Below are 15581 nucleotides of genomic sequence, written 5' to 3'. Positions count from 1 at the left end.
CAAAAGCCGCTTATGTTGATGTGGTTGTTGTCCAAAAAAAACCTACCAGAATGACAATGTTCCCTCCTACAAAAACCACCATCTCTTGATACAGACAAATTATCTAAACACGCCAGTGAAAGGGAAGACCGGGTAGTTCTCTTTCTGAGGGTAAAGATGAAGACAGTGGTGATGGAGCAACAAACGCCACCACTGCTATTCATACTTCTTCTATGTACCCTCTCTGCTAACTCATCATTCCAGCCTGCCCTGGTGTTGGAAATGGCCAAGATTCTGCTGGAAAACTACTGCTTCCATGAGAACCTGGTTGGGATGCAGGAGGCCATCCAACAAGCAATCACCAGTGGAGAAATACTGCAGATTTCAGATAGGAAGACCTTGGCAACTGTGCTCACAGTCGGAGTACAAGGGGCACTGAACGATCCACGGTTGACTGTCTCATACGAGCCCAATTTTGTCCCAGTGACGCCACCAATGCTGCCATCTCTCCCCATAGAACAACTGATCCGGCTGGTGAGGAACTCTGTGAAGCTGGAAATACTGGAAAACAATGTTGGCTATTTGCGAATAGATCGGATCATCGGGGAGGAGACAGCAGCAAAGCTTGGCTCCCTGCTGAGGGACAACATCTGGGACAAAGTTGCTCTCACTTCCTCACTGATTTTGGACCTGAGGTACAGCACAACTGGACAACTGTCTGGCGTTCCCTTTATAATCTCCTATTTCTCAGATCCCGAGCCCCTCATTCATATCGACACAGTGTATGACAGGCCCTCGAATACAACCATGGAGCTGTGGACCATGCCATCAGTGAAGGGAGAAAGGTATGGAAAGAAGAAAGATGTGATTATTTTGACCAGTAAGCGTACTGTGGGGGCTGCTGAGGCAGTAGCATATACACTAAAAAACCTAAAGAGGGCCATCATAGTTGGAGAAAGGTCTGCTGGTGGGTCAGTAAAAGTCAAAAAGATTAGAATTGGAGGATCAGAGTTCTACATAACAGTTCCCGTGGCAAGATCTGTCAGTCCAATCACAGGTCAGAGCTGGGAAGTAAGTGGCGTTTCCCCAACAGTCAACATCATCGCAAAGGAAGCTGTGGCAAAAGCCAAGTCCCTTCTGGCTATAAGGAGTGCCATTCCAAACATTGTGAAGAGTATCTCTGACATCATTGGGAGGTTGTATGCTTTCACTGATAGAGTTCCAGCTCTTCAACAACAACTCCAATCTACAGACTTATTCTCAGTCACATCTGAGGAGGATCTGGCAGTCAGACTCAACCAGGACCTCCAAACTGTTTCCGAAGATCCGAGACTGATCATCAAATACATGCAAGATAATGGCGCCATTGTAGAGGAGGACCCTGAGCTTTACAAAGTTCCTGATGATCCAGAATTATTAAGAGCACTGGTTGATACAACATTTAAAGTGGAAATTCTCCCAGGCAATACCGGTTATCTCCGCTTTGACAAGTTTGTTGAGTCACCTGCAGTGACGAAACTAGAAGAGGTCATGGCCAAAACAGTGTGGGAGCCCCTAAAAGACACCAAGAACCTCATTATTGACCTACGCTATAACACCGGTGGATGCTCTACCTTTCTAGCACTTATACTGTCTTATCTGCAGGACACTTCCCAGAAGCATCACTTTTTCACAATATATGACCGAATTCAGAACACAACAACAGAATATTACTCTCGTACCCAAATTACAGGCCCAACCTATGGCTCCAAACGTGGGGTTTATGTGTTGACCAGCTACTACACAGCAAGTGTTGGTGAAGAGTTTGCTTACCTGATACAGTCTCTACATCGTGGCACAGTCATTGGGGAAATTACATCTGGTACCCTAATGCATTCAAAGATGTTTCAAGTAGAGGGGACAGACCTTGCCATCACTGTCCCTTTCATAAACTTCATAGACAACAATGGGGAATGCTGGCTTGGGGGTGGTGTTGTCCCTGATGCCATTGTGCTAGCCGAGGAAGCTGTGGACCACGTTCACGATATTTCAGACTTTCATCAAGGGCTCAGGTCCCTCATGGAGGGAACTGGGGAACTGTTAGAAAAACACTACGCAATCCATGAAGTCGCCCTAAAGGTCAGTAAGGTGCTGTTGAGCAAATGGGTCGAGGGAATGTACTGGTCAGTAGTTGACTTTGAATCTTTGGCATCTCAGTTGACAACAGACCTTCAAGAGGCTTCAGGCGATCACCGCCTCCATGTGTTCCATTGTGACGTCGAGCCTGAGTTGCTTCATGACGTTGCAAAGATCCCTACAGCAGAAGAAGTGGGATATATAATTGATGCTTTGTTTAAAATTGAGCTTCTGCCAGGTAATGTTGGCTATCTAAGATTTGACATGATGGCAGATATAGAGGTGTTAAGAGCCATTGGCCCACAGCTAATAAAATTAGTCTGGAGCAAAATCACAAACACAGATGCCCTTATAATTGACATGAGGTACAACACTGGTGGTTATTCAACAGCAATTCCTCTACTGTGCACATATTTCTTTGATGCTGAACCTTTGCTGCACCTTTACACTATCTTCGACCGCACCACAACCACCATGACAGAGATCATGACATTACCTCAAGTCAGGGGTCAAAGGTATGGGTCCTCCAGGGATGTTTACATCCTCACCAGTCACATGACTGGGTCAGCAGCTGAAGTGTTCACCCGCACTATGAAGGACCTAAATAGAGCCACAATCGTTGGAGAGCCAACAATTGGAGGGTCTCTGTCAAGTGGAACCTATCAGATCAGGGACAGTGTTCTGTACGCTTCCATCCCTAACCAGGTTGTTTTGAGTGCCATCACTGGGAAAGTGTGGAGTGTTTCAGGGGTTGAGCCTCATGTTGTTGCCCAGGCAAGTGACGCCCTTCATGTAGCACAGAGACTTATAGCAGGAAAGCTGTTGAAGAGAGAGCATGGGGAATAGCTCCTCATATTGTATTTTCATTTCCTTTAAAAAAATACTACTTAATTTTTCTTCTGTTAAGCCACCACTTTGACCCAAAAAAGTCCACAATTTAAGAGCCACATGTGTTAGGACATGTGATCCACTGACCACAGACACAGTATGTAAAACAGTCTTGTCCTGTAATGATATTTAACAACTGCATGTTTTTGCCAATTATTCCTTAATTTAAAGGCTGTAACCAGAGACGTCTTCTTGTCACAGCAGTCAGATTCACAGAAACTTACAGTCACAGGGTGTGTACCATGCCTTTTCACAAGAATATAGAAAAGGGAGAAACCAAGGGCTTGTGTAACTATTGGTAGATTTAATATGAAATTTTATATTTAAAATGTAGCTAATGCCTTCATCCAGACAGACTTGCAGTGAATGAGCATGGATTCAGTGTACATCTCATTACAGGAGGGAACTTATCAGCTGTGGATAGGATCAACCCTTAAAACTACTTATCTACTATGGCATTAAAAACAATAAGGAGGATGTAATGTCTGATAACTGCTTAAAATTACAATTGCCTAATTTCACTGTGAACTGTGAGGAAGTGTTGAAAATTCCAAATTAATAATAAATCACAGAACATTTGTGTTTCTTAAAGTAAACTACATTGCACTTTGTTATTTATATGACAACCGTATAAACCCCCACCTGTATATTTTATTCACATTATATAAAGTTGCCTCTTTCTCTCGTTTTATCAATTTCTGTCCGATTCCCTTTCGTTTCATTTTAAATGCCATCTATTGGTCAATGTTCTGTACTTTATGCATGAAAAGTGATTTTGATCATTATGTAATTGTATGTTGTGCTAATTTTCTTCATTCTTTATGACTGTCATGTGGAATGCATATTATTTTTGGGTCATTGTTTGCCCTTTTCGCTTTGCACTGTGTTTTTTTTCAGTCTGCTGTATTAAATATCTCAGCTTTTCTGTTCCTTAACTACAAAACTTAACCAGCAGAGGGCGCAAGCACCAAACAGACTGAAACTGAATACTGCTGTTCACTTCCACACCACTTCAGAAAAGAGACAACCACCACCAAACGAGCAGCACTACTGCAATCAAATGTATACTATTTATGAAACAATAAAGAAATTAGTGGTTCTGAAATCTTTTTGATTTACTTTCCTTACAATATTACTTACCTAAAAGAACTCAATGAGCAGGCCACACAGTTTGTGTTGAATTATATGACAATCACAGGCTTTAATTCAACATTTTCTTGTGATTTCATTTGCAAAAAAAGGCACAAAATCTCCACATCTATGACCTCTATTCATATTTACTGACACCAAGGGGCTTAATAAGTAAACAATGACCTGCCATTGTAGGATGAATATTTTCACCACCCTTAATCCCTTTCTAGATATTTTTCATTTACTGAGTTTACCTTATTTGACACAGGTAGCTTTAAATAGGTTTTCAAAATACCTTGTGTAAATTTAAGCCTCATATCTTTAGCAACACCTTCTTGTTACTACACCTACTTGGCTAAGTTGTTATTGCCTTACAGAAGCACTCGGGATAATACGATTAGAGGTTTATTGTGGGGTAAATCCTCTTATGTGTGTTTTAACAGAAACCTTGCAGCCAAAACAGTGCCATTTGACAAAGAACCTCTTGGGAGAAGGAGGTTCAGCTCTTCAGCAGCCACTTGCCATCTACTCAAACTAAACTATACTGACGAATATGGCTAGGGCTCTATTTCTGGTGGCATCTCTTTTAGTTTTAGGAAATTTTTTGTTTATCCATGCCTCGTTTGCCCCCAGCCTCATTGTTGATATGGCAAAAATTGTCATGGACAATTACTGCTCACCAGAGAAGCTGGTAGGGATGCAGGAGGCAATTGAAGCAGCCAGCAGCAACACAGAGGTTCTCAACATCCCAGACGCTGAATCCTTGGCTAATGTCCTGAGCTCTGGAGTCCAGACCACGGTCAGTGACCCACGACTGATGGTCTCCTATGAGCCAAACTACGTCCCTGTGGTTACCCCGAAGATGCCTCCCTTGCCCCCAGAGCAGCTCGTTACTGTCCTGCAGACCTCCATCAAGCTTGACATCTTGGAGGGCAACATTGGCTACCTGAGGATCGACCACATTCTTGGGGAGGAGGTCGCTGAAAAGGTTGGCACTTTACTCCTAGAGGTGGTCTGGAATAAAATCCTGCCAACTTCAGCTCTGATCTTTGATTTGCGCTACACCAGTAGCGGAGACATCTCAGGAATCCCCTACATTGTGTCTTACTTCACCGAAGCCGAGCCTCAGATCCACATTGACAGTGTATATGACCGTCCCTTGAACACCACCACTAAGCTGTTAACTATGACCACACTGCTGGGGGACAGATACAGCATTACCAAACCCCTCATTATCCTCACCAGCAAAAATACCAAGGGCATTGCCGAGGATATTGCCTACTGCCTCCAGAACCTGAAGAGGGCCACCATTGTGGGTGAGAAGACCGCCGGGGGCTCAGTGAAAATCGACAAAATCAAAGTCGCTGAGACTGACTTCTACATTACCGTACCAACTGCAAAGTCAATCAATCCCATCACTGGCTCCACCTGGGAGGTTGTCGGGGTGACCCCTGATGTGGAGGTTAATGCTGAGGATGCCCTTGCTACCGCCATCAAGATCGTCAGCCTCCGTACCCAAGTTCCAGCCATCATCGAGGGATCGGCGACCCTGATTGCTGAAAACTATGCCTTTGAGGATATTGGGGCTGATGTAGCAGAAAAGCTGAAAGGGCTCCTGACAGATGGCAAGTACAGCATGGTTGTCTCCAAGGACAACCTGGAGGTGAAGCTGTCTGCTGACCTGAAGACCCTTTCTGGGGACAAGAGCCTGAAGACCACCAGCAATACCCCAGCCTTGCCCCCCATGGTGAGACCTTTGTACATAAGATAGAATAGTTGTCATTGTCAACTCTTATTGTTGTCAACTCTCAAGGTTAAAACAAAGACATGTTTTTTGTTTTACTGTTGGTTTTTCAGAGACTAAAATGTTCCTAAAATACATTTTGTCCTCTTACAGATCTTAAAATAACACAATTGTTATTCTACTAGAGATAGACAAACAGTAGAAGAGGCAAAATGCTTTTTACATTGTTAAAGTCAAATTATCACAAATTGGTATTGTATGTATTATTATGTGATATTGGTATTATAAGGCAAATTTTAGCTCTAGTTTCTGCTTGTCTTTCTTGCCAGAATTACTCTCCTGAGATGTATATTGAGCTGATCAAAGTCTCATTCCACACCGACATTTTCGAGAACAACATCGGCTACCTGCGTTTTGACATGTTCGGAGACTTTGAGGAGGTCAAGGCCATCGCCCAGATTATTGTTGAGCACGTCTGGAACAAAGTTGTCAACACTGATGCCATGATCATCGACCTCAGGTTCGTAATCCTGCTAACAGTGCAAGTCAGAGCTTATATTAAAAACTCTCAGTGTCCATTTGGGAATACAAATCATCCGCTAAAGCTCATCAGTTCACGTCTAAATTTAGACGACTTTTTTCTATTAACAGTCTAATAGATCTGTAGGATTGAGTGAAACTACTAAGAAAAGGGTTATTAGGATCATTTTGTTGATCAGTTGCTCAACAAACTCATTTGAATGTGACTTCTTATTTCTAAGTCAACTGGCACCCTCGCCAAGATGAGATGGTTTTATCAGTGCCTGCATAAATGAGAAGTTCACAAAGGATCATTCAATGTTATCATCAGTCTCCCCTTTCTATGATTGTTCTGTAACTGTATTTGCAGGAATAACCTTGGTGGACCAACAACAGCCATCGCAGGCTTCTGCTCTTACTTCTTTGATGCCGACAAGCAGATTGTGCTGGACAAGTTATACGACAGACCATCCGGTACCATCACAGAGCTCCGAACCTTACCCGATCTCACTGGTAATTTTTCTCAATCCACAAAATCACACTCCTTCCCTTTGTCCACCTCACATTTTTAACCTTGTTCTACCTCCATTTCATCCTCTTCCTTAGGCACAAGGTACGGCTCCAAGAAGAGCCTGATCATCTTGACCAGTGGAGCAACTGCCGGCGCCGCTGAGGAGTTCGTTTACATCATGAAGAAGCTTGGCCGTGCAATGATTGTTGGAGAGACAACTGCCGGGACCTCCCACCCAGCCAAGACCTTCCGTGTTGGTGAGACCGACATCTTCCTCAGCATTCCCACTGTCCACTCTGACACTGCCACCGGGCCAGCATGGGAGGGAGCTGGCATCGCTCCTCATATACCTGTCCCAGCTGATGCCGCCCTCGAGACTGCGAAGGGCATCTTCAACAAGCACTTTGCAGGCCAAAAGTAAACCATGTCCTGAACTGGAGTTTCAACAGTCACTTTTGCTCTGGCAGCCAAATTGTTTCAAGATTTAGAATCTAGACTTGTGAAGAAGTGATGAATGTAGGTTGAGTACAAAGTGTAATCTGTTATTTCTCAACACCTAAGCCATTTTAGCCTGTTTGTAATGTAGAGCAAAGGTTGAACAGGATTTACCTAGTTTTTATTTCTGTCGAATGCTACTCTGGCTGTTGAAGGTTCTCAGAATGAATTTCTGGTTGAAAAGCTGATGCGGTTGTTTTGTGAAGAGAGTATGTCTAAATTTGTGTCAAAGATAAGTTGCAACAGTAAAATAACTTTCAAAAATTTAATTTTTGAGAAGTCATGCGCAAAAGAGATTAAACAAAGTGAAATAAACACATTTGTTATGTTGGATATTTGAAATATGGGCCTCTGTAAAGTAGTCCGCTTGTCATTCTGTAAGAAAATCATCATGTGATGTCCTCATTGCGTATGGGAAATATACTGTATGTCCATTTTCCAGTGAATGTCATGCCATGTGGACCTACTTGGGTTGTATCAATTCCAGTGGTGAGACACAATAAAAAAAGAGAACTGATACAAAACAAGTGTGTGTTTGTCATGTTTCACAGAGGAAGCATACGACCAAAAAATGTTTTATTTTTACCATTACAAAATACTAGAAACTATCATGAATTCCTCAGTTCCTTTTTAACTTTGTGGAAAACCAAATATAGCATATAACTGTCAGTTACAACAGCATGAACCATCACCTGCAAAGAGAACAGAAAACATTTGTGGCCAATGGAATCATCCCACTGAAAAGCCACAATTTTTATTTTTATTTTTTATCAAGAATGAAAGTGCATCACAAGCACAATGTGCTTTTGCTGCTGTTACGCAGCTTTTCATAGATTGTCTTTTGTCAGGGACAGTATAATTTGAAGATTACACTGTGTTTGAGGCCAATTATGTCAAGTACAGTAGGAACAGACAAGTCTTGATGTGTGACAGCTTTGGTGGTTTCAGAGATTTAGGTCCTGAATTTTTTAGCACCGTGTAATTTCACTCACATCTATCAAGAACTTGACATGTGGTCTTAGTATAAAATAAATAAACACATACAAAATCCATTTCTATTGTGCATACTGAATGCTCAGCCAAACAAGTAACCAAATTATCTTAATCTATGAAATGTCTTTAAATTTCGATTCATCTTATTAAAGAAAATAGTTTAAAAAGTAATGTCATGCAAGAGTACTTCCCTCAGTTATTTTATTAAGAGAAAAAACATAATACCAAACATGTACCAGTCACTTGGCAATGTTAGTTGAATGTGATTATTCAAGTTCTAGTTTTTCCGTTAACCTTTTGAACAAGTCATAGTTAACAAAAAATAATTCAAGGGCACTAGTGTAACACAATGTTACAGTTATATTTGTTACTAATTGAATATTACAAACCAAATATGAGAACAATCTGCAGAGACTATCTGTGGGAAGAATGTGTTTTAGGATGCAGGAACCATAAAGACAGGCCAGGACTGTTTTTATTTATCACTGCATATCATTTTAGACAGTGGTCTGAGTGTTAATGGGTGTGTTGTATACAAGTACAAGTGTATGAGTGGATATGAGGCAGAGGAGAAGGGCTCTAGGAAGCAACAGACTTTCGTTTGTAAACCGCAAGGATTAGAGAGGATCAGTTTAGTGGGGGATAAGTCAGCACACATCAACAAGTGTTGAGACCCTAAAAAGTGGCCAAAGGGTTAAGGGGCATTGTAAGTGTGTGTGGAGGGGGCTGGGGGGGTCTAAGGCTTGAAACTCCACAACAGGACCTATGTTATGAAGAAATCTGTCTGTTGCTCACTCTTTAGGAATCTGTTTGTCTGCCTGGTTTGAGTAAACATTAGACAGGACAGCAGATCACAGTTAAATTGCAATAATATTTCCCAGAAGAGTGGCTCTTCCGAGAGGAAAACTCAGTAGGTAGAGCCAGAAAATAGGGCTTCCTTTTTTTACTACAAACAACTTACATTCTGAAATGCACTATTAACCACCACTTGGTCATTTTAGGCTTAAACGAGGCATGTTTTGTTGTGATCCACGTTCAAAAATGGTAAATATTACCACATCTTGTTTTGGAGATGTGTTTTTGATGAATGATTGCTGTCAGCGGTAACCACAGTTTGAAATACACTGCATTTACTTTGACTGCTTTACAATAAAAGTCACTCCATGTTTCACTTAAAAGTAAACATTTTTCTTTTCTTTTTTCTTTTTAAAGCCATAGCAGTCGTAGCAGAAAGTTATAAAAGATGATATGGCTGTTGTACAATAAATTACAGAAACAAAGGTTTCTGGCCCAACTTCACCTACTTTCAAGGTGCATGGAGAAAACAGTAATGTTGGATTACTGCAGCACCATTTCCTGTGAATCCCCTGTGCATGCGAGGGCAACTTGAATCCTGCGCGTGGGACTGGTGGATAAAATCTCAAGGACTGTGACTTTATGCAGATACATTTATGATGGTGCATATTCTGGGGCCATGTTTTATTTCACCATAGATATATTGATGGTTCAGACAACAAACTCTCTGTGTGTCTTCTTTAAGTAGTGGGACATCTGTAGCTAGATTTTCACAGTAAATCATGGATTAGATTCTCATGGGATTTTTAATTTTATTCAAAAAATAAAAAGGTCAAATTAGGTTTTCTTAGTGTCCCATTCAAAAGAAAATTATTATAAATTGAACTGTAGAAAAAAGTTAAAGTTATCAGTCACTGTGTTGATAAATATTGAATTCTGTCCTTTCTGAAGATGTGAGCCAGCTCCTTTTGCATCACCATCACCAGCAATTAGCAGTTTATTGACTTTAAATTCACTGCTGTTCTTAAAACCTTCATCTGTATGATTTTATGTTTAAATTTAGACTTTAGTGGGATTAACAACAAGGGAGAACAAAGTAGGCTAATCAGACTAACTAAGGGAAACTTATTTTTCTGGGGAAAAGCTTCTGCTCTATGAGAGTGTAATTGCAGAGGATGAAGCTGCTCGTGGCCCCTGCAGCAGCACAGTGAACACAAACAAACTTAAATAATCCAAAATGATAAAACACTTGATAAACACATTTGTTATCCGGTGAAAAGACCACTCTGACAACAACAACATCATCCCCCTCCTGCCCTGCGCAGTTTCCCCGCAAAATGCGCCAGTGTGCCACGTGAGGGAGGCGCAAAATGGGATCTTGACCCATTTTTTCCTCTTCCTCTCTCCTCCTCAGGATGAAATATGAAACCTGGTCCATTTCAGCCAAGTCTGTCCCCTGGGCTCCCAGTTCCTCCAGCGCCAACACTGCTCTGCATTACCCAGTTTCATTTGGCTTTTTCAGACTTAAACCAGTTTTGACACTTTGACAGGACACTTTTATTCTTTTTTTTTTTTTTTTTTAACGAACCACCCACTCCAACATTTTATCCAATTTTCTCTCTTTGGATTTGTTTCTGCAAAAGTTTTTGAAACGTTTTTCCTGCCAGCTGCATGTGGATTGCGAACTATCCCGAAACTTTTATTTTGTAATAAGCTCCCTTTGAGAGACAGCATCTCTCCGCTGGCGCTGTGACCGGGATGCGGGTGGTCGTGATTGTAAACTGAGCGCAAAACATAAGAGACGTGGGAGCATCGCCTGCATCCTATTGTCTCTGGGATGTAAGAAGCCACTGAAGTACTTTGGGTTGTTTTTTTTCTTTTCATCCTCAAAGGAATTAACTTTTGTTTTATCACGAGGACAAATTATGGCGAGATTTTTGTTGAACATGCGTCTTGTTCTGGTTTTGTTCGGATTATTTTTGCTCTCTTCTCCATCTGCAAGAGCCGAGCCGGAGCTGCAGGACGAGGAGGAGGAGGAGAGTTCCTGTCAGGGCGCTTTTGACCTGTATTTTGTGCTTGATAAGTAAGTGGAACCAGCTTTGGCACGATGTGCTATTCATAAAGTCTAAGGCTAATAAGAGTAGGTATAACGCTGCTGCTGCAGCAGTGAAAGAAGATGGCAAAACACCAACAACAACAAAAAAAAACAAGCTGGCATCTGCATTAACTTGACGTGTTACAGTTAAAGATGTATTTCTTTATATCTTTATTTCTAGTTTGTGTCCTGCTGCGATTGAGGGCAAAGTAACTTAATGGCAGCCTAAAGTTTCAGCTTCTAACATGAATGCTTTTTTTTTTTTTTAAGTTTGGGCTGTCCTGTTGAATTTGGCTGATTAGCACCGTTTAGCATCTGTGTGAGTGCGTGCGTGCGTGCGTGCGCGCGCGCGCGCGCGATGACGCTGGAAAGGAGGCTGACTTGCAGAGAGTACAGTTTGCTGAACAAGCACAAAGAAGAGTGACGATTTGGATGCTACAGTTTAAAAAAAAAAAAAAAAAAGATCGCTCTCTTTAAATTTAAACCAGAACTTTTGAAGTTTTACATTAAAAAAAGATTGTCCAAGAAACTGGACTTTTCTTCAAGAGGGAACTCAGAGGGACTTTTTCTTCTCTTTTTACTCAGTGACCGCTCACCATTCACTCTTTCATTTCCACTCTGTACGCCCACATAGGAAAAATGTTGTGGTTGTGTGACATCTTAGCACTGGACTTCAGCAGCTGGACTCAGACTGCCGGGGAGAAAATAAAATGTCAGGGAAAACTTCTGAGCTGCCTGCTGTTTTCTTTGTGCATTCACCATTTATAGACACTAAAGTGCAGTGACATATGTTTTCTGGCATTATGTAACACAGGAATCATCCTTTGTGCGAAACTGTGATTCAATATCCACAAGAAATTGGAGACTGAAGGTGCTTTCTTGTTGAATTCTAAGATGTAAACCTCAATGCTGCATTCATTATCATCATTGTAACCAAACCTTCCTCATTGTAAACCACTGGGGCAAATTTGATGGAGAATTTGCTACAACACCATAAGAACCTTTGTGATGAGCAACACAAAACTTTCTTGCCCTGTTATTTTTAACTATCAGGTTTCTATCTTGAGATGATCTCCCCTCTGATGAAAGCATATTGTTGTATCAGCTCTTCTCCTTCCTCTTGCGCTGATGGAGCAATGCCAGGAATGGGGAGGAGAAACAAGAAAGGACAGGAAGCAACAACATTTATAGAGAATGTGGTCTTAATTTGGAGAAGGAAAAAAAAAAAAATGTTGCATGCAGCACCTTTAAAAGGCCTATTTATGAGGTTTGGTGAGAAGTTTCATACAGATTTGCATCATTAGTGACTATATAATGACTCATATGTCAGTGTTTGGACGGCTTTATCAAAAGGACTCACATTTTTTACACTGATCTGTAATTACTCCCTTTGTATAGTGACCGTATAAGCACCTTGCTATACATCCTGAGCTTCATAAACCTTTTTCCTCCATTTGTTTCCTGAGGAGAAAAGAACAGAAACATGGTGGGACTGCATCCCAGATGTGAAAGGCAGCTATTGGCTTGTGCTGTGTGGTAAACACCAGCATATGCTACAAATAAGGAAACTGCTTCTTTTTTTTTTTTTCTTTTCTGATGTCAGATGCTATTGTTAGCTCTCCTGCGTGCTTTGGGGTCACTAACAAAGTTTGGTAATCAGTTGTGGACTTCAAACAGAAGGAAGCTCATTAGAGACCAGTCTCAGCCCTCCTACAGCCGTCCCTCAACCCCATCCCTCAGGCCTGAGCTGGTTTTATGAGACACCGTCTGAACTCTGTGCCCTGGTTGATCCATATGGAAAGATCAGTGTGAGGAGGCTGTAAGAGGCCTGACACTGCCATAACTACAGCAATGCTGTAATCTGCACATTCAAAAAAAAAAACATCTTAAATGATAATAATGTGGGGCAAATTTGCTGAACTGTTATCAACATGATGTCTGCAGATACGGGTTCATTCGCTTTAGAATGAGAAACATGCTTTGGGCACCGTGTTGAAGGTGGACGAGAGGGTCATGAGTTTTACAGTAATGAGGAAAGATAACTGCTGCGTTGGCTCATAAAGTTGACTCCAAAGGCATTTATTGCAGACTCAGGCAGATGATGTCACGTCACGGCTTGAACATGTCGGACAGTGCTCTCTGAGACATATAGGCGGCGGCAGTCTGAAGCATACAGCTGGCGGGTAATGACTGCATGGTTGCCAGTTTGGATCTGGGACGTTTAGATGGACTGGGTTTTGGAAAATTTGGGCTTAAGTGGTGTGTATAATTTAAATTGTATACGATACGCTACAGGAGAAGCAGGGTTGTTCCATTACCAGCTAGACGCTGTAGCTGTGCTGATTGGCGGCGACAAGTCAACAATGATGTGACCGGAATAAAAAGCTGCAACCACAAAAACATGACTGTAGTTATCCCTTCAAACTCTAGCAGGTTTCAAACTGACTTTTTGCACTAATTAAAAACGTAATGCTTTAATAACGAATAGGCTAAGACACAGCTGACGAAGCAAACAACAGACTGCTAAAACAGCTGATAGAGTACACAATATACATATAATGCAAGTGCTTCCGAATGAAACTGTATGTTACAAGGGTGTAGAAAAAAACTGTACCTGCCAATAAAAGTTTGAAATTTATGTTCTGATCAGATAAAATGTGGGAACATATGGGCCACAGACAACAGCCATGCTAGTGGCTCTGTGAGGCTGCACTAAGGCACAGCGGCGATTTGAGTTAAATGTTAGAGGAAATGTCAGAATGCTAGGACGCTCACAGTGACGATGCTAATATGCTGATGTTAGGGGTACAATATGAACCAACGTCAACCGTCATAGTTTAGTGTGTTAGCATTCTAACGTTTTCTAATTAGCACTAAATAGAAAGTACAGCCGGCATATTGCCATTCCTGGAGCTACACTGCTAGCATGGATTAAAATCTACCAAAATCTAACAGCTGCATAATTCATGAGCATAAACCTTTTAAAGAGATTTGCTTGTTGGTTCATTTCACTGGGAAATATAGAAACCATAAGTCTAAAATATATAGGTGTACACCTCTAAGCCCTGTTTTGCTGCATGTGTGCATATTAGGATGTATATATGCTGACTCAGAGCAGGCAGGCCGCAGCTTGCTGCTTTATATAAAACACAGTGCCAGAGGAATTTTGAGTGCGTTCATATGGCAGATAAAGGAATTCACCTATAGGCCAAATGCTGTGTTCCCCTCTTTCCCTTTATGCCATTGCCTCTTAGGTCTTTAATAATAATAATAATAATAATAATCTATTCTGAATGGCCAAAGTCAAAGGTCTTGTCCTCATTTTGAAGAACACTCATCATCGCTTCAAAATGTTTCGTGTTTGTTGTTGGTGTAGTCACGAGTTAGCGCTCCAGTTGGGCATTCGGCCACGCCGCCTGAATCCAGGCAGGTCAGCGGAAAACCCAAACTGCAGCTGCAGTCCATAAATACTTTCAATATGTCTAGCTGTGGAATACGTTCGAGCTGTGGAATGACACCCGCTCTGTGTCATTTGGCCTCTCACAGCATGTTGCTTTGGTGTTTTCAGCAGGAAGAAATGTCTTGTTAAATGGGTATCAGTCCTTCAGGCACTGAGGGACACAAAAAGGACGAGGAGGAGGTTTCAAAGCGGATGAATGCCAGTGAAACTCTAATCCAAACCTCCTGGTAATATTCCATACATGACTCTGCCTCAGTTAACAGAAAAAAAAAGGGCATTACAAAGTACATTTTTAGATGGTCACATAAAAACTGAAGAAGAAAAAAAATCAGTATCTTTTAACGCACATCTCAAATACCTCTCCACCAACGAGTCATCCAATCGTTTTTTCCAAACAATTCCTCTCGGTTTTGGAATAGACGTGAAGCATTAGCTCAGAAATCACGCAGTAAAGACTTTGACTTCTGCAATGGCTGTAAAAGTAGGTTAGTGGTTTTAAACAAACAAATCCTTGTGCCCAGTCAGTTAAATTGGAGCACCATCATTGGATACAGCCTGGGGTGGTGTGGGTAGGCCCAGCTGGAATGGCAGACAGCCTCCTTAGAGGAGTTGGGATTTTTTTTATTTTATTTTTCCTTCTCCAACACTTTGAACCGTGAGAACGAAGCTGAGAGCTGCTAAGCCATCAGACCCTTGGAGCTTTTTCCCACATGCCGTCATCCCATCCCCCTCTGGGACAGGAGTGGCTGTTGGATAGTTGAGAGTGGACTTGGTTAAGAAATTAAAGAAGAAAAACAGATACTCCTTGACAATAATTTAAAAGGGCTTAGTATCAAACAAACTTGCTTCAGCTGTA

General features: G+C 41.6%; 3 protein-coding genes across 3 annotated transcripts in view; all 3 read left to right on the top strand.

Moving 5' to 3' along the window:
• The first annotated feature begins 156 nt into the window (after window positions 1-156).
• Window positions 157-4015, top strand: LOC130162804 (retinol-binding protein 3-like). Its single transcript, XM_056366641.1, has one exon. It carries the CDS (start codon window positions 157-159, stop codon window positions 2938-2940), a length of 2784 nt encoding a protein of 927 aa, XP_056222616.1. The 3' UTR covers window positions 2941-4015.
• Window positions 4016-4541: 526 nt separating this feature from the next.
• LOC130162548 (retinol-binding protein 3-like) lies at window positions 4542-7899 on the top strand. The gene is made up of 4 exons (XM_056366301.1): window positions 4542-5860; window positions 6187-6377; window positions 6747-6889; window positions 6983-7899. Exons 1-4 carry the CDS (start codon window positions 4667-4669, stop codon window positions 7306-7308), a joined length of 1854 nt encoding a protein of 617 aa, XP_056222276.1. The 5' UTR covers window positions 4542-4666; the 3' UTR covers window positions 7309-7899.
• Window positions 7900-10250: 2351 nt separating this feature from the next.
• The window catches only part of antxr1c (ANTXR cell adhesion molecule 1c), a 39083-nt gene continuing 33752 nt past the window's right edge, over window positions 10251-15581 (top strand). Inside the window, exon 1 of the mRNA XM_056366455.1 lies at window positions 10251-11253. Coding sequence (XP_056222430.1) covers window positions 11096-11253 — 158 coding nt within the window. The 5' untranslated portion in view covers window positions 10251-11095. The remainder of the gene's footprint in view (window positions 11254-15581) is intronic.

Source organism: Seriola aureovittata, chromosome 21 (genome assembly GCF_021018895.1).
Source record: "Seriola aureovittata isolate HTS-2021-v1 ecotype China chromosome 21, ASM2101889v1, whole genome shotgun sequence".
Taxonomy (NCBI): domain Eukaryota; kingdom Metazoa; phylum Chordata; class Actinopteri; order Carangiformes; family Carangidae; genus Seriola; species Seriola aureovittata.
This window is presented reverse-complemented; position numbering and strand designations above follow the sequence as displayed.

What these genes read in the sequence shown, in the direction of transcription:
- LOC130162804 (XM_056366641.1), top strand. Translation starts at nt 157, where the DNA reads ATGAAGACAGTGGTGATGGAGCAACAAACGCCACCACTGCTATTCATA.
- LOC130162548 (XM_056366301.1), top strand. Translation starts at nt 4,667, where the DNA reads ATGGCTAGGGCTCTATTTCTGGTGGCATCTCTTTTAGTTTTAGGAAAT. An exon ending in CCCCAGCCTTGCCCCCCATG is followed by an intron (nt 5,861 to 6,186) that starts GTGAGACCTTTG and finishes CTTTCTTGCCAG; the next exon opens with AATTACTCTCCTGAGATGTA. An exon ending in GCCATGATCATCGACCTCAG is followed by an intron (nt 6,378 to 6,746) that starts GTTCGTAATCCT and finishes CTGTATTTGCAG; the next exon opens with GAATAACCTTGGTGGACCAA.